General features: G+C 39.2%; 1 protein-coding gene across 2 annotated transcripts in view; it reads right to left on the reverse strand.

Annotated features, from left to right (window-relative positions):
* LOC149300781 (voltage-gated delayed rectifier potassium channel KCNH8-like) overlaps window positions 1–27806 on the reverse strand; it is a 157160-nt gene that overhangs the window by 18863 nt on the left and 110491 nt on the right. The window contains exons 8-12 of one of the 2 annotated variants that reach the window (XM_089484803.1): window positions 9702–9899; window positions 8450–8649; window positions 5415–5677; window positions 2594–2604; window positions 689–903 (exon numbers count right to left, since the gene is read on the reverse strand). In XM_089484803.1, coding sequence (XP_089340929.1) covers window positions 689–903; window positions 2594–2604; window positions 5415–5677; window positions 8450–8649; window positions 9702–9899 — 887 coding nt within the window. The remainder of the gene's footprint in view (window positions 1–688; window positions 904–2593; window positions 2605–5414; window positions 5678–8449; window positions 8650–9701; window positions 9900–27806) is intronic. The other variant, XM_089484804.1, reaches the window with a different exon arrangement.

Here is a 27806-nt window from a genome sequence, read left to right on the forward strand (position 1 = left end):
GCTAGGCACGTCAATTGTCACCAACAGGATGAAGTTCCTTGATGTGTTAGATATCAACATGAAAACTCAACACCTGCAGCCCATGAATGTGTTAATTCAATCAGCATTACTTTAAAATAAAATGTAGTTATGAAGACAAACATAAACCCATGAAACAAATAACTATTTGCAGAAACACCCACAAGAAATTGGTGAGGCGCAACATAGTGAAGCGGGAAATATTTTAAAAATTTATACTAAATTGTAACACAAAGGTGGAGTTATTTGATTTTTTCCATTGATTAGCCACATTATCAACCTAGAAGTCATGATGTGAATATATTGTATGGTTGGAAAATACCATGCCTTATTTATAGGAAGGTTACTGAAAAGTTTAACAATATTTTTATTGATTTGAAATAAAAACTTATAGAATTACAGACAGTTTATCCACTGAAGAAGTTTGCCACAGATTTGAGCGTTTCAACTCTATGATATCACTATGTATTGTGAAGTGAGAGCATGAGCTTCTACTGCAAGAAGGATCACGATTGACCCGCATAATGCATGTTCAATGCGGGAGATTTCTTAAAACTTTCCTCACTATGCAACAATGCATTATAAAACGGACATTATTAATATACTGTATATACTAATTTGGTCAACTTCCATTACAAATACCAACTTTTAATGAGGTAAATCAACTTACATCACTTTCATGGCCTTCTCTGAGATTGTATGTAAGATCCTGTTGTATGTCATCTACAAACTTGTGTGCATATTCTGGATAAAAGTCCAAAACTTCATAAAGACCTTTAAGGATAATACATTGGAGGTCGCAGTAAGTGAGAGCTTTAACATCTGCATTTGTTTTGATCACTTGATCTTTAATTGATAAATTTGCTCCAATTAGGTCTCCTTTGCCTGTAAAAAAACAAAGCAATGTTAAACAGTGTAAGCTATATATGTAAGAAATTAAGGGTGCCTTTAAAATGGGACATTACATTTATTGCATAATGTTTTGGGGACGATTTGGGTTTCTATAAGGTGAGATATCTGGTTTTACAATGTAAGGTAATTTGCATAGTAATGCATTACAAAGGGTTTGGAACAAAGGCTCCAACAGAGGTGGGATACCCCACAGGGGGTCAGACAACTGAAGCCGATGTATATTAACATAACTGTGTGCATGTTTGCATAGACTACCTGTCTCCTCCATAATTGGGTCATACAGGAAATGTCTGAAAAGAGGGGTTGGGTGAACCACTTTCTGGGAGGTACAAGGAATTCTGGGATGACTAGTTAGGGGCTGCAGGAGAAAGAGCAGTCTGAGAAAAGGAGAGTCTGAGAAAAAGAAGAGTCAGAGAAAGAAGAGTAAGAGAGAAAGAAGAGGGAGAAAAGAGAGTCTGAGAAAGGAGAGCGCAGCAAACAGAAGTGTCCTGGGTCAGGAGACTCAGAACGAAGCTGCGCAAGATGGCGTTCGGGAGAAGCCTGTGAGCTGAGAGAGGTTTCCCAAGAATGTGCTTAAGTATCCCTTTTGTTTTGTATTATTATCAAATGTTTTCTGTATGTTATATGTTTTATAACCTGTAACAGTAGCCTAGTTCAATATCAATATACATTTTTCTATGCGCTTGTATTTGTGCTTTATTCGTCACACATTCCCTAAAAGAATAACCCTGTAAGAGGGTCATAATTTCTTACATATATATACACACACACACTTTATGATCAGAAGTAGGTGGACACCATCACACTTATATGAGCTTTCTGAGAGATCCCATTCCAAAACCATGGGCATTAATATGAAGCTGGCTCCTACGTTGCGGCTATAACAACCTCCACTCTTCTGGGAAGGCTTTCAACAAGATTTTGGAGCGTGTCATTGGGAACTTGTGTCCATTCATCCTAAAGGCATTTGTGTGGTTAGGCACTGATCTTAGATGAGAAGGCCTGGCTTCTAATTGGGGTTTCACTTCATCCCAAAGTTGTTCCTCCACATCAAGCACATCAAACCTTGTCTTTATGGAACTTGCTTTGTGCACAGGGGCACAGTCATGCAGGAACCGGAAAAGGCCTTTCTTAAACTTGTGGCACAAAGAAGCAAGCATACAATTGTCTAAAATGTCTTGGTATATTATAGAATTACCTGTACCCTTCACTGCAACTTGTGGTGGCCCATGTTTCCACTGATCCAGTAGCGACCTGCTTTACACCACTTGAGGCGGTGCCTGGCATTGCACTGATTATGAGCTTGTGTGCAGCTGCTTGGTTGTTTCAAGAGTCAGTTTGGAACTCTAGTGAGTGATAATAGGGAGTAGACTTGGGCACCAGGGGGCTCTTCGTGTTCGTCTTCGTCTTCGTGCTCGTCTTCAGGGGGAAAAAATTCTCCGTATTCCGCGAATATTCGCTTGTTCCTGTCTTCTCTTTGGGCGAATATTCGTGGACATTCTTCGTGTTCGGTTTTTCTTCGTTTTCCCGGTTAAGGGGTTAATACGGGGTTAACGCAGCTCTGGCGCCAGGAGTTTAAATGTACGTATGAGCAACTCTATTGGTCGTCAGCAGGGGGCTCGTCTGCCATTGGTTGATGGCAGACGAGCCCCCTGCTGGCGACCAATAGGGTCGCTCGTACAGACTGTTAAACTCCTGGTGCCGTAACTTACCCTGCAGATGCCACTGGTCTCCGTCCCTGTTCAATTAGTTAAATGTCCGTACGAGCGACCAATAAAGTCGCTCGTACGGACATTTAACTAATTGAACAGGGAGGGAGACCAGTGGCATCTGCAGGGTAAGTTGCAGCATTGGGGTTTTAAAACCTCAATGCTGCAACTTACCCGGGACATCCCACTGGTCTCCCTCCCTGTTCAATTAGTTAAATGTCCGTACGAACGACCAATAAAGTCGCTCATACGGACATTTAACTAATTAAACAGGGAGGGAGACCAGTGGCATCTGCAGGGTAAGTTGCAACATTGGGGTTTTAAAACCTCAATGCTGCAACTTACCCGGCACATCCCACTGGTCTCCCTCCCTGTTCAATTAGTTAGTCTGTGCCGGGTTAAATGTCCGTACGAGCGACCAATAAAGTCGCTCGTATGGACATTTAACTAATCAAGTCACTGCAAGACCTACTTTTCCAGCTTGAGACTAAAAATTGTGTGCATCATCAGCATATTTTTAATTAAAATGGAACAGCACAAGATGATATACATAATAGATTGATAGATCAGATAGATAGATAGATAGATAGATAGATAGATATTGTAAATGTTAACTTGGGGAAACTTAAAAAAATATGAATCAAGTCTAAAGTTTTACATATCTTTTACTGAAATGTACCGCATGATAGGAAAGATGGATTTGTTCAGATTTTTGAATTCCAGTCAATTAATCTCCAGCAGGGAGATAAGCAAGCTGCTCACACACAATTATCTGGATATCTGTCTCTATACCTCATACAACATTGCAAAACTAATTGATAGCTTCTTTAGATAGATTTACTGATATTTTTTTTATTAGATTTAGATTTCTTCAGACCAGCAAAATGTCTTATAACCATGCGCAATCAGAGCCGGCCTTAAGTGTTCTCGCGCCCTGTGCGGACTACTCCTCTGGTGCCCCCCCATCCCCCCAAAAAGAAAGGAAAAAAATCTCCCCCCTCTGCCCCTTCTCACTGCCTCCCCCCCCCGTCCCCTCTCATTATCTCCCCCCCTGCCCCTTATCACTATCTACCAGCTCTCCCTATCCTTACTTACCTTGTTGCCGGAGTCCAGCGGTGGGAGCGGGAGGCGTCCGTTTTCAGCAACCGCTCGGCGCTCAGCACGAAACGCAGGCACCGCGACGGAGTTTGCTGAAAACTTTACGAGCAACCGATCGGCGCCCCTGCCCGGGACTTAAATGAAAACACCGGGTTTTTTTTGTTTGTTTAACTTTATTTAACATCCTCCATGTTAAATAAAGTAAAAAAAACTTTATTTAACATGGAGTATGTTAAATAAAGTTACAAAAAAACAAACAATGTGTTAATTTAAGTCCCGGACGGCGCCCCTGTTGCCATGGCGCCCTTTGCGACCGCACAGGTCGCACACCCCTAAGGCCCGCCCTGTGCGCAATAAAGTAAAATAATAATCCACAGCTTGTGTTTCCCATCCCAAAATTGTACTGGTTACATTTGAAATTATAAGCAGGAAAATAAAAACATTTGCAATGTCGCCTGCGTACAATATACCGTATTGGCTCGAATATAGGCCGCACTTTTTCCCCCCACTTTAAGTTTTTAAAGTGGGGATGCGGCCTATATTCGGGGTCTAGCGCCCGACGCCCGGGACATGCAGTCCCGGGCGCCGGGCAGGCAGCGGGGTTTGGATACAGATCCCCCGCAGCGGTGCAGGGGATCTGCATCCTAATCCCCGATACGCTCAGACAGCCTCCCCTGCCAGCACTTCCCACGAGGGGGGGTGCCGGCACCGGAGGTTGTCTAAGTGCATCGTGCGGACCGTCCGCACGATGCGTTTTACCTCTGCCCCCCCCGACTTACCGGAGCAGACTCCCTGGATGTGCCGGCACCGGAAGTTGTATACGCGTATTGCGTAGATGTCCCCCGCCGGCCCCGCAAGACACCCGGGAGTCTGCTCCGGTAAGTGAGGAGGACAGTGGTAGCATATCTCGGGCAGGGAGGAGGACAGTGGTAGCATATCTCGGGGAGGGAGGACAGTGGCAGCATATCTCGGGGAGGGAGGACAGTGGCAGCATATCTCGGGCAGGGAGGAGGACAGTGGCAGCATATCTCGGGGGGGAGGAGGACAGTGGTAGCATATCTCGGGGGGGGAGGAGGACAGTGGTAGCATATCTCGGGGAGGGAGGACAGTGGCAGCATATCTCGGGGGGGGGGGACAGAGTGGCAGCATGTTTTTTTGGTGCTTTTTTAAAGAAAAAAACTTTTTCTTTAAAAAAGCACCAAACTTTTAGGGTGCGGCCTATATACGGGGGAGGCCTATATCCGAGACAATACGGTACATAATGGCCATACATTTATATGCATGTTTATATTAAATCCTGTCCTTACATTTTCTCCAGCTCTAGAAGTGACTATTTGGAGAACTGCATGTATTGAGCTCATTCAACCTGTCAGAATGTAAAGCTCCTCATTTTTGCCAATGTGATGTGTTAGAATTTGATGGCAAATAAGAACCATTCGGTCCATCTAATATTTATGTTTTTCTGCTTTAAAGACTCAAACCTTAATTAGTATAGGGTCTCATCTTAGATTATAGATAGCTGTATGCCTACTTCATGCATGTTTAAAATGACTACGTTTTCCCAAACCTAGTACAGGATTCTATGCTGTTGGCTTAATGGACTGAGTTCCTGAAGAAATAGAGTGTGTATAATTATATTTATTCCATTTTTTATAGCTATGCATGAAACCACCATACTGAAAAGACATACCTAAAATAGCCAGGACCATTCCATCCTTTAACACTTCCATGGATCCTGAACATACCAAATAAATTGCCTGTAATGCATCTCCCTGCCGTAGAAGGTACTCTCCAGGAGCACAGAAAGAGGTTTTAATATGCAGAGACAAAGACCTGAGACATCCACGACTTGCACTCTCAAAAAGGGATAGTTGTAGAATCTCCTTGTTCAAGTACATGGTAATGTCTGAACGCAGCTCATCTGGAAAATCTTTCAAAAGCTGTCAAAATATATAAAAGGGAATTAATAGGACTCAAGCTTTCATGTAGCTTTTTATGTGTAGAGAGAATTGGAGCTTTCACTTTTCGTGATTTGTGACAAATATCTCTTGTGTGTACTTGTCTGGTCGCCGTTATAAAGGAGACAAACTAGCAGTGGCGTCGGCAGGGGGGGCCAGAGGGGGCCATGGCCCCCCCTACATCATGCTGTGCCCCCCGGTGTGCCCCCCCAATTGAAACGCCGGCTTTTTTTTTTTTTTAATAGACCCGGAGGAGACAGTGAGAGGCGCCGAGCGGTTGCTGAGGAATAAGTTCTGAGCAACCGTTCGGCGCCTCTCACTCTTCTCCGCGACCGCGAGGCCTCTTCCTGGTTCGCAGTGCCGGCATTTCAAGCCGAGCGCCGGTATATGTCGTCATATCCGGCGCCCAGCAGTGAAGCCGGCAGAACCAGGGATACAGAGACCTCGCGATCTCACTGCTGGACAAGCCCAAGGTAAGTGAACTTCAAAGGGGGGGTTAGAAAGTTAGGAGGGGGTTAGAGAGAAGAGGTAGATAGGAAGTGAGAAGGGGTAGATAAGGATAGATTGGGAGGGAGAGGGGGTAGATTGGGAGGGAGATGGGGGTGGATGGGATACATTGGGAGGGAGAGGGGATAGTTAGGATTGATTGGGAGGGAGAGGGGGTAGATAGGATTGATTGGGAGGGAGAGGGGGTAGATAGGATAGATTGGGAGGGAGAGGGGGGTACATAGGATAGATTGGGAGGGAGAGGGGGGTATATAGGATAGATTGGGAGGCAGATGTGGTAGATAGAGAGGCAGATGTGGTAGATAGGGAGGGAGATGTGGTAGATAGGATAGATTGGGAGGGAGAGGGGGTAGATAGGATAGATTGGGAGGGAGAGGGGGTAGATAGGATAGATTGGGAGGGAGAGGTCTTTATGGGACAAAAACGGCGTACGTTCAGCTGTTTGGGGACAAAGTTGACATAATGTGTAACTTAGGTGCTGGTCAGGTTCTATATGGGCAGTGTGGACACCAGGGCTGGCTTTGGGGTGTGTGACCAGTGATCTATGCCTGTAATTTAGGGGGGTTTATCTATACCTTTAATGCAGAGTTTATATGTAATTTCCAATTGATTTATATCTGCAAAGCTGGGTTTTGTGTCATTCTGTTCATCTGTATCGGCTATATTTCCATACATTATTAATGTTTACCTGCAAATATAGGATTTGCATGTCTTATTCAGTTGATCAATACCTGGAGTGCTGTTTCCATGTGTTGATTATTTGATCTAAACCTTCAGTGCTGAGTGTACATGTGATTTCCAGTTGATATATACCTGCAATGCTGGGTTTGTGTGTTCTGTTGGTTTATACCTGCAATGCTATGTTTCCATACATTATTTATGTATACCTGCAAATACAAGGTTTTTTTTAATCTCATTCAGTTGCATGTGCTGTTTCCATGTGTTGTTTATTTGATCTATACCTGAACTACAGGGTGTAAGTAAAAGAGCGCTATGGTTTAGTGAATGAGGGGACAAAGGGACTCTGGGGATGATTACAGGGGAGAGGACCTCTCAATGTCACGGTGCAGTCAGAAGGAGGGAACACTGCACTGACTCTCACTGTCTTCCCCTGATCTGCAGTCAGTGTGGCAAATATATTGGCAGCAGGGTCTAATATTAATATATATTGGCTGCAGGGGCTAATATTAATATATATCGGAAGCTGGGACTAATGTTTATATATATCGGCTGCAGGGCCTATTATCAATAAATATTGGCTGCAGGGGCTAATATTTATATATATTGGCTGCAGGGACTAATAATATATATCGGCAGTAGGGGCTAATATTAATATATGTTGGCAGCAGGGTATAATTTCTATGTATATCGGCAGCAGGGTATAATATAAGTATGTATCCGCAGCAGGGGCTAATATTAATATATATCTGCAGCAGGGGTTAATATTAATATATATCTGCAGCAGGGTCTAATATTTCTATATATCTGCAGCAGGGTCTAATATTTATATATATTGTCAGCAGGGGCTAATATTAAATAATGAAAAATAACTGTCACTTTAGCTGTTATTTTGAAATCATATTTTAATCACAGTCTTTACTTCAAAGAGATAAGTGCATATTATGTAGTTAAAAATGCACGTCTAACGTGTGTGTGTGTGTGTGTATATATATATATATATATATATATATATATATATATATAGTGTATATGTACCGTTTTATAATTGGCCCCCCTACTTTGGTCCCTGGCCCCCCATGTGCCCCCCCTAAATATGAAACCTGGAGACGCCACTGCAAACTAGATCACAAAAGGGAAAACTGGGGTTGTGATTTGAATAAACTTGGAAAATAATTACCAGAAAATAAAGCTGAAGAAATACAATTTATTTAACCCTTTTTTGTATGCTGAAATGTATTAATAACACTACAAACTGGGTTATTTGTACACTTAAAATACATATTTTTGATCGTGCAAGGAAGGGGCATTTTTTCAGCCCAATGAAAAACATACTTTATAGTTTTTGTAATTGGCATTGTTTTTGAAGATTCCTTTATATATTTTGTAGAGATTTGTCTTCCGGTTTCATTATAAACAATTGAGTTAGATATGTTGTCACGGCAGCTGGTACATTGTATGAAGTCAGAATGAAATCAAGTGATTAATATTTCAGTCCACCCTTAGGATTCTTATTGAACTATAATGGTCGTTTTCACATCATACAAATATGGTAGGTGCATAGATTACCTCGTGAGAATCTATACCATTATTGACAGACCAGTTGGTTTGGAAATATTCAAGCATTCTTTGCTTTAGCTGCTGTGGTAGATGATGTACCCGTATAAAATCTTTCAGATCCTTAGTTCTTGTGTGATAAAGCGACCATCTATTATACAGTCGTTGGATTATAGCAGTGACATTACCAAACACCAAGGCATGCATCAAGGCTGTAAAAGAAAAGACATCATTCAAAAAATCTGCTCTTTACTGTCTCAGCTTAGTTTGGTGAAAAAAGGAAAACTGTATGCTAAACAGTATCACTTAAACCAAAATCCTTAAATGTATTTTGCTAAGATATTTGTTAATAAATCTCTTATGTATTATTCTACAAAATAGTTTACCTCTATTATGTAAAACAGCAAAATGTTAGATTACAAAAGTAAGTGGGTCTACTGATATTTGAATTTAATATTATCTGTAATGCGTGTATAGCACTAGTGCCAATATTGTATTAAAAAAACCCAGTAAACACTAGATGTCACATGGAAATTATTGATACAGACTAGAAGTGATTGAATTGTCATTTTCTATACAGAATATTAAAGAAATGGGGAATACTTATTTTATGACCTGGTTAAATAACTACATTACTATGTTTAAGTAGCTTATAGAAAGATAAAATGTGATGGCAGATAAGAACCATTAGTCAGCCCTGATGTAAAGACCTTAATCACTACTTGGTCTTGGCTTAGAATCAGGATAACATTAAGCCTATCCTATGCATGCTTATATTTTCTCACTGTATTAGCATCTATCACTTCTCTGTAAAGACAAAACGTATAATATTTAAATTTTAATAATGTTTTTTTTTAATGAAGTAGAAAAATAAGACAAGATATGTAACATAGTAAGAGAGATCTTTTAACTATTTGCACCAATTTAAAGCCATAATAATGCTTGTAAATGTATGTAATTCTCATTAATTATATTGCAAAAAAAATTACCCTTCCAAGGATATCTCTGATTATAGTGTTTTAGATCAAGTATATGCTATGATGCCTTTCTTAACCTTTTTGCACATATAAAGTTCCAATAAAATGTTTTTGTATCATTCCATAATAAACAGGATACTCTATAGTACAAATCAAACATGTATAATATGGCTTTTTTAAAAAGGCACATTCGCTGCACAGGATAGGGAGCTACAACCTTTTTAATACTTGCCAAAAACATAAATCGTATCAATATTTAAAAAGTATGTATTAAGTATTTTGCCTACCTCCAATCAGCATGATACAAATTGAGAAAATCTTTTCAGCATCGGTGTTGGCGGAAACATTTCCAAATCCAACACTAGTTAGGCTGCTGAGTGTAAAATACAGTGAAGCAATATATGTACTTTTGATGGTGGGGCCACCTTGGGTATTATTGCTATAAAATGGAGATTCTAGTCGTTTTCCCAGCTCATGAAGCCAGCCTAAAAAGGGAAAAATATAAATATGTAGTTAGAACATAACACTAATTATTTTATCTTAAAATGTGCTTAATATTAAATTATTATGCAATATCATAAATTTGAGTACAGTTGACATATCTTATATTATCAAACATGGCCTTAACAGAATTAAATTCTTTTAATAAAACTGCCGATGGCTTCTTCTTTTTGTTGCACGCTGCTCACTAATGGTCTATTGAGCTTGGCCCAACCCTATGCAAAATCGCTCAACCAAAAAAGGAAGGTATAACAGAGCAGTAAGAAATGACTTTGTAAGAAATCAGGATTGTAAGAAAAGTATTAGTGTAATTCAATATACTAATATTGATAAATACTATCAATGGTGATAAAATAATTGTTTCTTTTTCACATTACATTTTTTTTCCATTAATGGTCTGAGGTGGATGTGGAAATTCAAGGGATGCTCAGATATAAATCTAAACCAGTACCCACAGTGATGAACAATGGCCAAAATATGCTCCGATCACAGTCAATGAGCAGAAATGCAAATAATAGAAGTATAATTTCACCCCATTTCTTTTCACATAATAATGTTTAATGGAGAAACTATAATTATATAATTGGGGGAATACATTGTGCGGGTTCTGTTACATTTAATGACTATATGTAATTCTACCTTATCCAAAGAGCAAAACTCAATAACCTGCCTATCTCTTTCTCCCGGCCATTCTGTCTCTCTCCTAATTGAATAATATAGAACGATTAATAAAATGCTGCTTTGTTTTAAAAAGGGAATGTGTAGGCATTGGTGTAAGATGGGTAATACTTCATAAACTGTATGTAAAGGAGAGGTATTTGCCAATTCATGGTTGTACTGGCTCTCCTAAGCATTCATGATAAGCATACATAATTGTTCTGGAGAAAGAAATCCATCACTCAAAGTATGATATAAGTTATTAAAATGTGATCTTGAGCCCAGTATCGAGATAAGAGAAAGAATGCACACTGAAGCCAAACTGGCTAAAATGCCTCTTGTTGGCAGGAGAGTTTGCAGTTTCATGTCCCTGACTTTACATTGTGATTGGCCAACCCCAGCCTCATAACCTAAACATAAACCTCATAACACCTCAGTTTTGCATTCTTCTTAGATTTTCCACTTCTCTTGAATTTATGTGCACAAATATTTTCCAAATAGCTCCAAAAAATAAAAATTTTTGTGAAACTCCACTAAAGATCTATATGACGTGACTTAAATACTCTTGGTAATGCATTTCCACTAAACATCTTTTGAGATAAGAAATGTAAAATATATGGGAGGACATTTGTGTTGGCAGTAGACTGTTAACTAGACATACAGAGAAGAAAAAACAGGAGAGTACAGCAAAAAGCTTTCACTTAATTCTGTACAGCCTCTACTGTTAGAGTAGTTTGGTTTTCTCTCGTAGTCTTCTTCTATCTGGTCTCTTCCAATTCACTCTGGCAGCTGCTCCTTCACAGACACAGAGTCTCCACCATGGTAGCGATGCAGTTTATATGCTGCAGACTCAAGGTAGTTTATTTTAAACATGCATTGCAGCTAGGGTTAGTTAATACTTCAGCTGATGAGACTATAATAAGTACTCAACAACTGTACTGCCAAAGGTTAGGTAGTTTATCATTAAGGATTGATACTGCAGCTGCTGTGGAATGTACATCTCATGATTCTCGGCCATCCATTTGGTTGGCTGAACATCATGAGAAATGTAATAACAGCACTTTGAGTGCCAAATGTTAGCCACAACTGCTGCAAAACTACCAAGGGTCATATTTTGGTTCTGAGCTATTTTTTCCCTTTTTTACTACCCTCTTACTAGATTGGCTACTTTAACTCTATAGGGCAAACACTAACTTCTGTTGACTGTATCTACAATGATATCCAGCAAGTCATACTGCTAGCTGAATTGGGAATAGTTGTTATACTCTAGAGTTTTGGTGACCTACACTGATTTATTTACTTTTGTTGTTGACTTCAGCTCCCATGATATACTATCATTTATCACGGCCTGATGTAGTTCCGCAACCGGGCGGAGTCAGAGCACACACCCTCTCCCCGATTGAAAGAATGGGGGAGATTCTGTCCCTGTGTTGTGCAGAGAGGCTCCTCTCTTTTGCAGAAGTACTATACCAGGCCAGAATAATGCAGATGGATCAAGGGAAAAAGAGAACTATTATTACAGGATACTGCAGCAGAGAGCTGGGAAAAGAAGATGAAGAAGAAGAAGCAGAAAGGAACAACAAAAGGAGCTGCAGAGAAGGAGACGGAGAAGCTGAAACAAGGAATCGGCTGTTAGAGGAGATAGGTAGACACTGAAAACAAGGGGATAAAAATCAGTGGCGTCTCCAGCTTTCATATTTAGGGGGGGCACATGGGGGGCCAGGAACCAAAGTATGGGGGCCAATTATAAAACGGTACATATACACTATATATATATATATATATATATATATATATATATATATATATACACACACACGTTAGGCAGTTATTTCTCATTCTGTAATATTAGCCCCTGCTGATGACAATATATAGAAATATTACACCCTGCTTCTGATATATATTAATATTAACCCCTGCTGCGGATATATATTGATATTAGCCCCTGCTGCGGATATATACTTATATTATACCCTGCTGCCGATATACATAAAAATTATACCCTGCTGCCGATATATATTAATATTTGACCCTGCTACCAGTATATATTAATATTAGCCCCTACTGCCAATATATATTATTAGTCCCTGCAGCCAATATATATATAAACTTAGCCCCGGCAGCCAATATATATTAATATTAGCCCCTGCTGCCGATATATATATAAATACTAGACCCTGCTGCCAATATGAATATAAATACTAGACCCTGCTGCCAATTAATATTAATATTAGCCCCTGCTGCCAATATATGTTAATATCTCCCTCTCCCTCCCAAACTATCCTAACTACCCCCTCTCCCTCCCAATCTATCCTAACTACCCCCTCTCCCTCCCAATCTATCCTAACTACCCCCTCTCCCTCCCAATCTATCCTAACTACCCCCTCTCCCTCCCAATCTATCCTAACTACCCCCTCTCCCTCCCAATCTATCCTATCTACCCCCTCTCTCCCTCCCAATGTATCCCTATCTACCTCTTCTCACTTCCTATCTACCTCTTTTCACTCTCTACCCTCCTCCCCCCCCCTTTGAAGTTCACTTACCTTGGGCTTGTAGAAGTCCAGCGGCGGGATCGCGAGGTCTCTGTCTTCCTGGTTCTGCCGCAGTGTGCGCGGCTTCATTGCTGAGCGCCGGATATGACATCATATACCGGCGCTCGGCTTGAAATGCCGGCACTGCGACCAAGGCAGAGGCCTCGCGGTCGCGGAAAAGAGTGAGAGGCGCCGAACGGTCGCTGAGAACTTATTCCTCAGCGACCGCTCGGCGCCTCTCTCTCTCCTCCGGATCTATAAAAAAAAAAAAAAAAAAAGACGGCGTTTCAATTGGGGGGGCACACCGGGGGGCACAGCATGATTTAGGGGGGGCCATGGCCCCCTCTGGCCCCCCCCTGCCGACGCCACTGATAAAAATAGATAATTTTTTTCTGTTAAACTGAGTGTAATGACATGACATGTACACTTTATTATTTCAAGATGCCATTGTGCCATTAATATGGGCCTTGGTGAAATGTACAGTAACTGGATGCTTTTAAAATTGTTTATACAGAATAGGTTATGCGACATCTGTCATACAAGGCTTTATACTATTATTTAACCCAGTGTTTAAAATTATATCAACACTTTGTATATTATTCATGGATATTTGTTTTCTTACAGATTTTGTCACTAAATCAAATCACTGAAATATAACTCTCTAGTTGAGGGCTAGCATTTTCGAGTAAAGCTCAGTGCCCACCCCCAGGTTAAATCGTACACACTATAACATATTCACTCTAAAATACTCACTCACTGACACCGTATTTGCTCGATTATAAGACGACCCTGATTATAAGACGAACCCCCAAAATCTAAATATTAATTTAGGAAAAAAACAAAAAGCCTGAATATAAGACTACCCTATAGGAAAAAAAGTTTTACTAGTAAATATTAATTCATGTAAACAATTTTTTGATATTTAATAAAAGCTATGATTGAGAAAAATATATATTTTTTTATTTCCTTTTATTTGCCAACCTGCCCCCCCCTAGTTATGCACATCTGCCCCCAGGGTTGCCACTCTGCCCCCAGAAATGCCTTATACCCCCTATGTATATGTATAGTGGCATATAGGGGGTTAAAAGGCATATCATGGGGCAGAGTGGCATATAGGGGGTTAAAAGGCATTTCTGGAGATATATATATATAACTTCTAACAGCAATCACACTCCTATCAAGCCAAGGCAGCCAGTACATGCTGGAACCTGGGGATGAAAGGAGTGTGAGTACAGCCTCCCTATGCCATGCTACCACCACCACCCCCCTTACACATACTGGAGTCAAGCTATCAGACAGTTTCAAATCAGTGGTCATGCCATCAGACGCTTTTTCTTAAGATTAGCAAAATGTGCCTTAGACCTGGAAATGTGATAATAATCATATAATGTTACAATTTTTAGTGGATTTTGCAGAGTTCTCACACAAATATATCTCCCTGCAAAATTAGATACGTTTATTAAACAAATTAAAGGTAAATATCCGCTCATTTCTAGCAAATTACCTTTTATAACATTTCTGCATATATTACAAAATTCCACCGTTGGACCAACACATTTACACTGCACATATCTCACACACACACCCCTATATAATATCTTACAATATGGTGCATTTTTACTGTGGAAATTTAAAGATATAGCACCCCAAATAGCAGTGCAGTACTTGATAAATGTCATATTTCAACATTCTACATGGAATTAAAAAAAATTCCCCCATTGGACCAATACAGTTACACTGCAGATATCTCAAACACAACCCCCTCTATTATTTCTGAGAATATGGTGCATTTTTACTGTGGAAATTTAAAGCTATAGCGCCCCAAATATCATCCCAGTACACAGCAACTGGCATTTTTCAGCATTCTACAGAGGGTTAAAAAAAAATTCCCCCATTGGACCAATACAGTTACACTGCAGATATCTCAAACACATGCCCCTCTATTATTTCTGAGAATATGGTGCATTTTTACTGTGGAAATTTAAAGCTATAGCGCCCCAAATATCCTCCCAGTAGACAGCAACTGGCATTTTTCAGCATTCTACAGAGGGTTAAAAAAAAATTCCCCATTGGACCAATACAGTTACACTGCACATATCTCAAACACAACCCCCTCTATTATTTCTGAGAATATGGTGCATTTTTACTGTGGAAATTTAAAGCTATAGCGCCCCAAATATCATCCCAGTAGACAGCAACTGGCATTTTTCAGCATTCTACAGAGGGTTAAAAAAAATTCCCCCATTGGACCAATACAGTTACACTGCAGATATCTCAAACACATGCCCCTCTATTATTTCTGAGAATATGGTGCATTTTTACTGTGGAAATTTAAAGCTATAGCACCCCAAATATCATCCCAGTAGACAGCAACTGGCATTTTTCAGCATTCTACAGAGGGTTAAAAAAAATTTCCCCATTGGACCAATACAGTTACACTGCAGATATCTCAAACACATGCCCCTCTATTATTTCTAAGAATATGGTGCATGTTTACTGTGGAAATTTAAAGCTATAGCGCCCCAAATATCCCAGGAGAAAGCAACTGGCATTTTTCAGCATTCTATAGAAGGTTAAAAAAAAAATCCCCATTGGACCAATACAGTTACACTGCACATATCTCAAACACATGCCCCTCTATTATTTCTGAGAATATGGTGCATTTTTACTGTGGAAATTTAAAGCTATAGCGCCCCAAATATCATCCCAGTAGACAGCAACTGGCATTTTTCAGCATTCTACAGAGGGTTAAAAAAAATTCCCCCATTGGACCAATACAGTTACACTGCACATATCTCAAACACAACCCCCTCTATTATTTCTGAGAATATGGTGCATTTTTACTGTGGAAATTTAAAGCTATAGTGCCCAAAATATCATCCCAGTAGACAGCAACTGGCATTTTTCAGCATTCTACAGAGGGTTAAAAAAAATTCCCCCATTGGACCAATACAGTTACACTGCAGATATCTCATACACATGCCCCTCTATTATTTCTGAGAATATGGTGCATTTTTACTGTGGAAATTTAAAGCTATAGCGCCCCAAATATCATCCCAGTAGACAGCAACTGGCATTTTTCAGCATTCTACAGAGGGTTAAAAAAAATTCCCCCATTGGACCAATACAGTTACACTGCAGATATCTCAAATACATTCCCCTCTATTATTTCTGAGAATATGATGCATTTTTACTGTGGAAATTTAAAGCTATAGTGCCCCAAATATCATCCCAGTACACAGCAACTGGCATTTTTCAGCATTCTACAGAGGGTTAAAAAAAAATTCCCCATTGGACCAATACAGTTACACTGCACATATCTCAAAAACAACCCCCTCTATTATTTCTGAGAATATGGTGCATTTTTACTGTGGAAATTTAAAGCTATAGCGCCCCAAATATCATCCCAGTAGACAGCAACTGGCATTTTTCAGCATTCTACAGAGGGTTAAAAAAAATTCCCCCATTGGACCAATACAGTTACATGGGCAGATATCTCAAACACATGCCCCTCTATTATTTCTGAGAATATGATGCATTTTTACTGTGGAAATTTAAAGCTATAGTGCCCCAAATATCATCCCAGTACACAGCAACTGGCATTTTTCAGCATTCTACAGAGGGTTAAAAAAAAATTCCCCATTGGACCAATACAGTTACACTGCACATATCGCAAACACAACCCCCTCTATTATTTCTGAGAATATGGTGCATTTTTACTGTGGAAATTTAAAGCTATAGTGCCCCAAATATCATCCCAGTAGACAGCAACTGGCATTTTTCAGCATTCTACAGAGGGTTAAAAAAAATTCCCCCATTGGACCAATACAGTTACACTGCAGATATCTCAAACACAACCTCCTCTATTATTTGTGAGAATATGGTGCATTTTTACTGTGGAAATTTAAAGCTATAGCGCCCCAAATATCATCCCAGTAGACAGCAACTGGCATTTTTCAGCATTCTAAAGAGGGTTAAAAAAAATTCCCCATTGGACCAAGAGTTACACTGCAGATATCTCAAACACATGCCCCTCTATTATTTCTGAGAATATGGTGCATTTTTACTGTGGAAATTTAAAGCTATAGTGCCCCAAATATCATCCCAGTAAACAGCAACTGGCATTTTTCAGCATTCTACAGAGGGTTAAAAAAAAATTCCCCCATTGGACCAATACAGTTACACTGCACATATCTCAAACACATGCCCCTCTATTATTTCTGAGAATATGGTGCATTTTTACTGTGGAAATTTAAAGCTATAGCGCCCCAAATATCATCCCAGTAGACAGCAACTGGCATTTTTCAGCATTCTACAGAGGGTTAAAAAAAATTCCCCCATTGGACCAATACAGTTACACTGCAGATATCTCAAACACATAACCCTCTATTATTTCTGAGAATATGGTGCATTTTTACTGTGGAAATTTAAAGCTATAGTGCCCCAAATATCAGCCCAGTACACAGCAACCGTCATTTTTCAACATTCTACAGGGGGTTAAAAAAAATTTCCCCATTGGACCAATACAGTTACACTGCACATATCTCAAACACATGCCCCTCTATTATTTCTGAGAATATGGTGCATTTTTACTGTGGAAATTTAAAGCTATAGGGCCCCAAATATCAGCCCAGTAGACAGCAACCGTCATTTTTCAACATTCTACAGGGGGTTAAAAAAAATTTCCCCATTGGACCAATACAGTTACACTGTATATATCTCAAACACATAACCCTCAATTATTTCTGAGAATATGGTGCATTTTTACTGTGGAAATTGAAAGCTATAGGGCCCCAAATATCAGCCCAGTAGACAGCAACCGTCATTTTTCAACATTCTACATGGGGTTAAAAATATGTCCCCATTGGACCAATACAGTTACACTGCAGATATCTCAAACACATGCCCCTCTATTATTTCTGAGAATATGGTGCATTTTTACTGTGGAAATATAAAGCTATAGTGTAATTTAGTTATAAATATAAAGGTCCTGGTATATGTTACTGTCAAACAACCCCCCAATATGTGTTCAGCAACATCTCCTGAGTATGGTGATACCCCACATGTATAGGTTTGTCAGATTGTTTGGCTGGTAAAAGGCTACTTTTGGGACATGCGTAATTCAGGTAGTCTTTTGGTCATTCTGCCTCTATATCCTCTTTGGATCATCTTTGAAGCAGACTACTTCAATTTACCCCATCAAACCATATATTTTTGAAAACTAGACACCACAAAGTATTTCAAATGCTGGTATTTTAACCCTTTTATGCATGAGATTCTACTACCTGTCTTTCCCAAAATTTTATTTTGTATTTTTTTCCACACAAATTGTACTTCAGGAATGAATTCATAGCTCCTGGTATGCGTCACTATCAAACAACCCCCCAATGTGTGTTCAGCAACATCTCCCGAGTGCAGTGATACCCCACATGCATGGGTTTGTCGGGTTGTTTGAGATTTAAAATCCCACATTTGGGAAGTGCGCTTTTTTTCTCTATTTTGGTCAGTCTGTACCTATGCCCTATTTTTGAGACAGGCCACTCCAATTTACCCCATCAAGCCATTTTTTATTAAATTAGACACCCCTTGGTTATTTGAAGTGCTTTTATTTTAACTCTTTGTATGTTGAGATTTTAGGACTTGCTCAAAATAATAAACTTTTTTTTTTTAATTTTTATTTATTTATTTTTTTTACACATTTTGCTGGTACTGGATGGTTCCTCTGGTGACATCACTGCATAATTATTTTTAAATGTTTTTTTTTAAGCTTTTATTTTCCTTTTTTTTTATATTTTACTAATCACATTGTGATTAGAAAGCTGGGCTCCATTGACTTGCATGGTTGAGTGCAGTACCTGTATTCAACCTGCAAGTGGAGCCAGAGTTCTCTAGAGGGTCTGGAGACCATCTAGCGAAATTTTTCGTCTTTATTATTTTTTTTTCAGGACGGTCGCCATCTTGCCGATGGTGAAGATCACCGGCAGCGGCGGCTGTGACCGCTCTCCTGAGCGGTCACAGTCCATCCCAGGGTAAGTGTTTGGTGTCCCTGAATGCCTCCTGATCGAGGCATTCTGGCGACACCATTGAAGTTTAGGAGGTGGACCGTCAAAGGTCGTTAAGTGACCGTCTTTCCGTGATGGTCCTGAACCGGCAAAGGTCGTTAATGGGTTAAATAATATAAATATTTTTTTTAACCCTCCGTAGAATGCTGAAAAATGCCAGTTGCTGTCTACTGGGATGATATTTGGGGCGCTATAGCTTTAAATTTCCACAGTAAAAATGCACCATATTCTCAGAAATAATAGAGGATGGTGTGTTTGAGATATTTGTACTGTAACTGAATTGGTCCAATGGAGGAATTTTTTTTAACCGTCTAGATTTTTTAAAAATCCCATTTTCTATATATTGGGCTAATATTTGGGGCGCTATAGCTTTAAATTTCCACAGTAAAAATGCACCATATTCTCATAAATAATAGAGGGGGTTGTGTTTGAGATATCTACAGTGTAACTGTATTGGTCCAATGGGGGAATTTTTTTTAACCCTCTGTAGAATGCTGAAAAATGCCAGTTGCTGTCTACTGGGATGATATTTGGGGCGCTATAACTTTAAATTTCCACAGTAAAAATGCACCATATTCTCAGAAATAATAGAGGGGGTTGTGTTTGAGATATCTGCAGTGTAACTGTATTGGTCCAATGGGGGAATTTTTTTTTAACCCTCTGTAGAATGCTGAAAAATGCTAGTTGCTGTCTACTGGGATGATATTTGGGGCGCTATAGCTTCAAATATCCACAGTAAAAATGCACCATATTCTCAGAAATAATAGAGGGGCATGTGTTTGAGATATGTGCAGTGTAACTGTATTGGTCCAATGGGGAATTTTTTTTTAACCCTCTGTAGAATGCTGAAAAATGCCAGTTGCTGTCTACTGGGATGATATTTGGGGCACTATAGCTTTAAATTTCCACAGTAAAAATGCACCATATTCTCAGAAATAATATAGGGGGTTGTGTTTGAGATATGTGCAGTGTAACTGTATTGGTCCAATGGGGAATTTTTTTTTAACCCTCTGTAGAATGCTGAAAAATGCCAGTTGCTGTCTACTGGGATGATATTTGGGGCGCTATAGCTTTAAATTTCCACAGTAAAAATGCACCATATTCTCAGAAATAATAGAGGGGCATGTGTTTGAGATATCTGCAGTGTAACTGTATTGGTCCAATGGGGAAATTATTTTTAACCCCCTGTAGAATGTTGAAAAATGACGGTTGCTGTCTACTGGGCTGATATTTGGGGCCCTATAGCTTTAAATTTCCACAGTAAAAATGCACCATATTCTCAGAAATAATAGAGGGGCATGTGTTTGAGATATCTGCAGTGTAACTGTATTGGTCCAATGGGGAAATTTTTTTTAACCCCCTGTAGAATGTTGAAAAATGACGGTTCCTGTGTACTGGGCTGATATTTGGGGCACTAAAGCTTTAAATTTCCACAGTAAAAATGCACCATATTCTCAGAAATAATAGAGGGGGTTGTGTTTGAGATATGTGCAGTGTAACTGTATTGGTCCAATGGGGGAATTTTTTTTAACCCTCTGTAGAATGCTGAAAAATGCCAGTTGCTGTCTACTGGGATGATATTTGGGGCGCTATAGCTTTAAATTTCCACAGTAAAAATGCACCATATTCTCAGAAATAATAGAGGGGGTTGTGTTTGAGATATGTGCAGTGTAACTGTATTGGTCCAATGGGGAATTTTTTTTTAACCCTCTGTAGAATGCTGAAAAATGCCAGTTGCTGTCTACTGGGAGGATATTTGGGGCGCTATAGCTTTAAATTTCCACAGTAAAAATGCACCATATTCTCAGAAATAATAGAGGGGCATGTGTTTGAGATATGTGCAGTGTAACTGTATTGGTCCAATGGGGAATTTTTTTTTAACCCTCTATAGAATGCTGAAAAATGCCAGTTGCTGTCTCCTGGGATGATATTTGGGGAGCTATAGCTTTAAATTTCCACAGTAAAAATGCACCATATTCTCAGAAATAATAGAGGGGCATGTGTTTGAGATATCTGCAGTGTAACTGTATTGGTCCAATGGGGGAATTTTTTTTAACCCTCTGTAGAATGCTGAAAAATGCCAGTTGCTGTCTACTGGGATGATATTTGGGGCGCTATAGCTTTAAATTTCCACAGTAAAAATGCACCATATTCTCAGAAATAATAGAGGGGGTTGTGTTTGAGATATCTGCAGTGTAACTGTATTGGTCCAATGGGGGAATTTTTTTTAATTCCATGTAGAATGTTGAAATATGACATTTATCAAGTACTGCACTGCTATTTGGGGTGCTATATCTTTAAATTTCCACAGTAAAAATGCACCATATTGTAAGATATTATATAGGGGTGTGTGTGTGAGATATGTGCAGTGTAAATGTGTTGGTCCAACGGTGGAATTTTGTAATATATGCAGAAATGTTATAAAAGGTAATTTGCTAGAAATGAGCGGATATTTACCTTTAATTTGTTTAATAAACGTATCTAATTTTGCAGGGAGATATATTTGTGTGAGAACTCTGCAAAATCCACTAAAAATTGTAACATTATATGATTATTATCACATTTCCAGGTCTAAGGCACATTTTGCTAATCTTAAGAAAAAGCGTCTGATGGCATGACCACTGATTTGAAACTGTCTGATAGCTTGACTCCAGTCTTACACATCCATGCTATCACACACTCATTCACAAACATTTAAATACTCATTCATTCCATGTATCACACATACTTCACACATTAATCACAAAAACCCTCCCCCACCCCCTTACCTGAACTGCAGATCTCTCACTCCAAGACTTCTGCAGAGGCCCGGCTGTGCGAGCAACTTCTCTGGCCCCGCCCCCAGAGGAAGGAGGGGGGAGGCAGAGTTATGTGACACTCTTCTAGCTTCCTGTTCTCCTGCCGCTGGTAGAAGAGAAGCTGCTCGCGACCAAAGCACCGGTAAGCAGCCTGGCCCCAGCGGAGGTCTGATTAGAAGACGACCTCGATTATAAGACGAGGGGTATTTTTCAGAGCATTTGCTCTGAAAAAAACCTCGTCTTATAATCGAGCAAATACGGTACTTTCCTTGTATGGAGTAAGGTGTATAGGCTGCTGCAATATTACCTCTGGGTCTTGTCACAATGCTTTACGTGACCCCACTGCACTCTCACCTCAGACCTACCCTGTGTGAAGAAGTTTGGACCGACCAAACTGCCTGCCACTGAGGGTTATGTTTCGATAATAAAAATATAATATGTTCACATTCACTGTACAGGACCAGGATTACCACAGTGAGCTTCACTGAATGAATCAGTTCAGTAGTTCAGATGACATATACAATAAAAACAAATAGACAATGCCATGCTTATATACTACTGAAATCAGAGACGCAAACTTGAAAATTTTCAGAAATGCATAGGTTACTAGATTGTAATAACAGAGGGTTATATAAGTAAGTCAATGTGTATCAATTAACTGTTCCAGTCCATTTCAGTCTACTGATAAGAAAATAATAGAAATAGTGTATTTTACAGTTAGCTAGCAAAATGTACTCTCCACAGCATTCTTCTAATATGGCTGATATAAAATTATTATTATCACATTATTGATTAGAAATGGTTGGACACCAAAACAGCCAAAAGTCCTTTGAACTGTAACAAAAGCAAAATCAGAAGACTATTGAGCAGTCAAGTCATAGCTTCATGGTCTCTACAGGGTAAAAAATGATTCTATATAGAATATATTGTAATATAAGTAGTTGTGATGTTCTAGATGTTATAAATAAGGTTTATTTTATCAAGCATTTCTTGCTTTATATGATGGTCAATAACATGAAATGTGGTGGCTTTTTGTTATTGAACTGATATTTGTCAGATAAGAAGTAGAATAGTCAAATAACTAGCAAATTAAAAAAAACATACTCCTTTGCTGTACAACAAGATTTTGGTGTATGAAACAACCGAATTGGTCACCAAGGCAATCATGCCAAATGCCTTGTTAAAATATAGTGCCTTGCCAAACATAGAGAGAAAGTAGGTACCACTTGGGGTGCCAAGCATTTGGGAGCGGCACTTCCCTGTGTAAAAACACATATATATCTTATTAGAAATGTGTATAGTAATTCAAATATGAAATAATATTGTGTAGAGCTACAAAGAATACAAGTTAACCTTCTAAGATAAAGTACTAACTTCTAAGATGTTCTGTAATGTTTTTCCTCAAAAAGGTGTTAGATGGCATAATTTTATCTTTGAAGACATATTTAACTGTTTATTATCTGATGCCAACTTGTAGTAGTTGCATAGTTGTGCTTGGTCTTACTTTACTTACTTTTTATGTACTAAACACCTTATATATAAATATTGTTACCCATGAATAGGAGATCTAAAATCACGCAAAAACATTTTTTTTTCTGTGATAGCCAGTACATTGTGTGGCTTAGTTAAAAAAAATAATGATTGATGCAAAAAGTGTTGTAATAATACATTTAGGGTGGGTAGGGGGGCTTAGTTGGCATTGGCCTACCAGGCATTTTATCAGTGTGTCGGACTACCAGGCCTCACGATCTGATTCAACTCATCTTAGCCTCTATTTTATTTATCCTGCTTAAAATGTCTGGACATATGACCAAACCCTTTAAAGGATCAATTACTTTCCAAGAATGCTCTAAAATGGTGCACAATCACACTATTCTAATTGTAAATATTACATAAACATAATTTAAGGTCAGTTAAAGGGAGACATACAGACATCTTTACTGACAATGCTTAAATTAATAGATTAAATGTTTTACCTAACATAACATAACATTAACCTCACATTTGTATAAAGCAGCTGCATCTATATGCAGTGTATGTGGGAATTTAAACATTATCCCTATATTGGTTGCATCCACAAACGAAAAACTACAATATGTTTACAATGTATCTTTCATTTAACTACACACCAGCTAGGAAACAGAAAATATTCTAATTTAAAGCTTCTCAAATTGGCTTTAAAACCCATGAACTTAAAATAATAAGCATCCAATCTTTAACTGACGCTTTCCTATTAAAATAGAATCTTTTGTGGACAGAGCTCAGTGATATGGGTTTATATTACTAATGAATACATTTTGCGGTCTAGAATGTTTTTTAATAATAAATATCTGTTACTGATGGCTGCTACTTAGAATATTAAATGGAAAAAACAATATAATATTGAATTGTGGGTAAAATTGTTTAAATTTTTTGTTCGTTACATGAAAGGTGGGCCAACTTGTAACTGACTTATCTATATATGCAAAAAATCATGATAAAATAAGGCACTTACTTTTAGGGCGAATTTTTAGAGCCTTAGATTCAATGATGTTTGATTCAGTTACAATCCACTTTCCAGACTTATTTGTTTCTTCTTGTGAATACACCCCGAGAAACAAGCAGGGAGAAAAATGACAAGAAAGAGTGGTGTAATAATGATCCAGGCTTTGTTGTTTTGATACTTAATGTTTTCTAATGTGCTTCAAATTAAATTTTATTAAATATGTGGGTCGTTTTTAAACAAGAAGCAGGTTATTATTTTGACCAGCTATAGTAGGTTAAACTATGATATTCTACCAAACTATATTTAGCTCTGCTGTGCAAATATTTCTATGTCAGGGTCAATTATACACTGTTGCTTTGAATCACTTAAAACCATATTTATTGTGTAATCTAACATTAAATTAAGATTGTTAATTTTAACAACAAGAGATCAATTTTGGTATAAGCAGGAGGTGCATGCAACAGACAATTATCAATAAGCAGGCATCAATATTATATATACCGTATTGGCTCGGATATAGGCCGCCCCCATATATAGGCCGCACCCTAAAAGTTTGGTGCTTTTTTAAAGAAAAAGGTTTTTTCTTTAAAAAAGCACCAAAAAAACATGCTGCCACTCTGTCTCCCCCCCCCCCGAGATATGCTGCCACTCTATCTCTCCCCCCCAAGATATGCTGCCACTGTCCCCCCCGAGATATGCTGCCACTGTCCTTCTCCCCCCCCGAGATATGCTGCCACTCTGCCCCCCCCCCCGACTTACCAGAGGAGACTCCCAGGTGTCTTGCGGGGCCGACGGGGGACAGCTACGCAATACGCGTATACAACTTCCGGTGCCGGCACTCAGCTGATGTGCCGGCACCGGAAGTTGTATACGCGTATTGCGTAGATGTCCCCCGCCGGCCCCGCAAGACACCCGGGAGTCTCCTCTGGTAAGTCTTGGGGGCAGAGGTAAAACGCATCGTGCGGAGGGTCACTGGCTGCGGCGATGCGGGTAAACAACCCCCGCAGCCGGTGACCATCCGCACGATGCGCTTAGACAACCTCCCGTGCCGGCACCCCCCCCCCCGTGGAAAGTGCTGTAGGGAGTAGGTCCCCTGCACCACTGCGGGGGATCTGTATCCTAACCCCGCTGCCTGCATGTCCCGGGCGTCGGGCGCTAGACCCCGAATATAGGCCGCACACCCACTTTAAAGACTTAAAGTGGGGGAAAAAAGTGCGGCCTATATTCGAGCCAATACGGTATTCAAGGATAGGGAAGTCATTGTGTGGGTAGGAGCCACAGAGGATAGAGAGAGATGATGGTACACTTGGGAAGGTCAAGCATATATGATACAAATTATATTAAAACTGTCAGTGGGCAAACTGATCTTGATTATTGGTTATTTTTTTGACATTCGGATAAAGCTCTAATAGTGCTGTCTGTAGTAACACACAGTGTTGGCCCTAACATAAAGAGAAACTAGGTACTGCTTAGGGTGCTAAGGTTTTGGGAGAGACAGTTTGCCTATGGTGAAATAATTCTAGAGCCAGCCCAAAACACAACTCTAGATGTCTTATTAGTCATTATTCTATTACAAGTATCATCTGATAGAATCATTGTCACCAGACTGAGAATATCGATTGTCCTACATTAAGGTCTATTCACAAAACAACCTACCTGGGTGAAAATCCAACTTTGTAACATAAATAATTGGACTGAAGTTAAACAACCATATTCTCTACTGCCAGCTCATGTGTACACTTGACTTGCTCAATGGGATAAACCTCAAGTTAAAACAAGTTAAAAAGAATAAGCAACTTGAAAACATATGAACCACCACATTGCTTGTGAGTATACACATGGGCATCAGCAGACCCAAGTGGTCAGAAAATGCATTAGATTCTCCATTGGCTTGAATGGAAGTAAAACTCTTCCATCCAGTCCATGTACCTACAGCTTCCATCCTTCTTCCAGTTCTAATTTCTTTATGTTGATGATTTATCGATAGTTAATTTAAAATTGGAAACTCTCCCATAATGCTGTATGACTTTCATCAGCTCCAATAAGGAACTTTCTGGGGACCCTAATGTTAATATCATATTGTCTGCATAAAATGCTATTGATTTGTCTTGTCCCTATTGATACCCCCTTTATCTTTTCATTTAATCTGATTTTCTGGGCCAGTGGTTCTGTTGACAACACATAAATTAATGGTGACAGGGGACATCCCTGTCTCGTGCCATTATATATGCTAAACCAGTCAGAACTTATTCCATGCCCTAAGCAAATGTTCCATAAACTCCCATCTGACCCTGTCAAATGGTTTTCCAGCATCCAAAGACAGGGTCAGAAGGGATGTCTTGTTTTTCAAGTCTAAATCCAAAATATCTACCATTCTTCGCATACTATTTATAGCGGATCTATTTGGGATAGCATTCATCCTATTAACCAGAAGTGCAGAGTAGATTTTGGAATCTGAATTTAAAAGGGAAATTGGTCTGTAGTTAATACGTTTTTCTGGGTCTGCCACTTTTGGTATCGTATATAAACTGCGATAGTATTTATTAAAAGCTAGACCTATTTTTTCTGGGGTTAAATATTGAACCTTGTCATCTACTGATTGATAGTCCTCTTTGATCTCTTCCTATTAACCCTATTTGTGAGGAGCTTATCCGCACGATTCCCAAAATAATAAAACTTTGTTTTTAGGTATTCTATCTTCTTTGCTGTTGATTCTTTGTTGATTCTATTTATTTTCTCTTTAATTTGTGCCAGTCCAATAGTAGGTGTTTACTTATTTTGAGCAGATACTTCATGCATGGATATATATAGTTCTGCTAATGATAGGCCCCTAGTTCATTTTATTTGATGTTCTACTTTAATCAAATGGGCTCTTATTACTGATTTGTATGTGCACCACACACCACAAGTCTGGCACTTGTTCATTATAATTTTCTTTAAAGAAAATTTATCTCAGGTGATCTAATATTTTTTTTTCTTTTAATAATGCCCCGTTTAGTCTCCAATTTGATCTTAAATATTTTTTTCTTTTAGAAGGTTCTATCTCCATAATCACCATATAATGGTCCGACCAAGAGATGTCACTAATCAAGACCTTTTTGACTAAGTTAACTAGAGACTTGTTTCATAGGAACATATCTATCCTGGAATAGGACAGGTATGTCTTGGAAAAACATGTATAGTCTTGTTCTAGTGGATGGTACACCCGCCAAATATCCACCAGGGACCAATTATTTAGTGCCAACTGGGATGTTTTTGCCTTCTGTCTTAATTTTTTATCTATCTTTATTCCCCTCAACGTTTGTTTGTCCGAGTCTGGGTCAAGTACACAATTGAAGTTACCAGCTATTATCAGGAT

Source organism: Sceloporus occidentalis, unplaced genomic scaffold, assembly GCF_023333645.1.
Source record: "Sceloporus occidentalis isolate IW3139 unplaced genomic scaffold, rSceOcc1.0.p SCAF_23, whole genome shotgun sequence".
In the NCBI taxonomy this organism is placed as follows: Eukaryota; Metazoa; Chordata; class Lepidosauria; order Squamata; family Phrynosomatidae; genus Sceloporus; species Sceloporus occidentalis.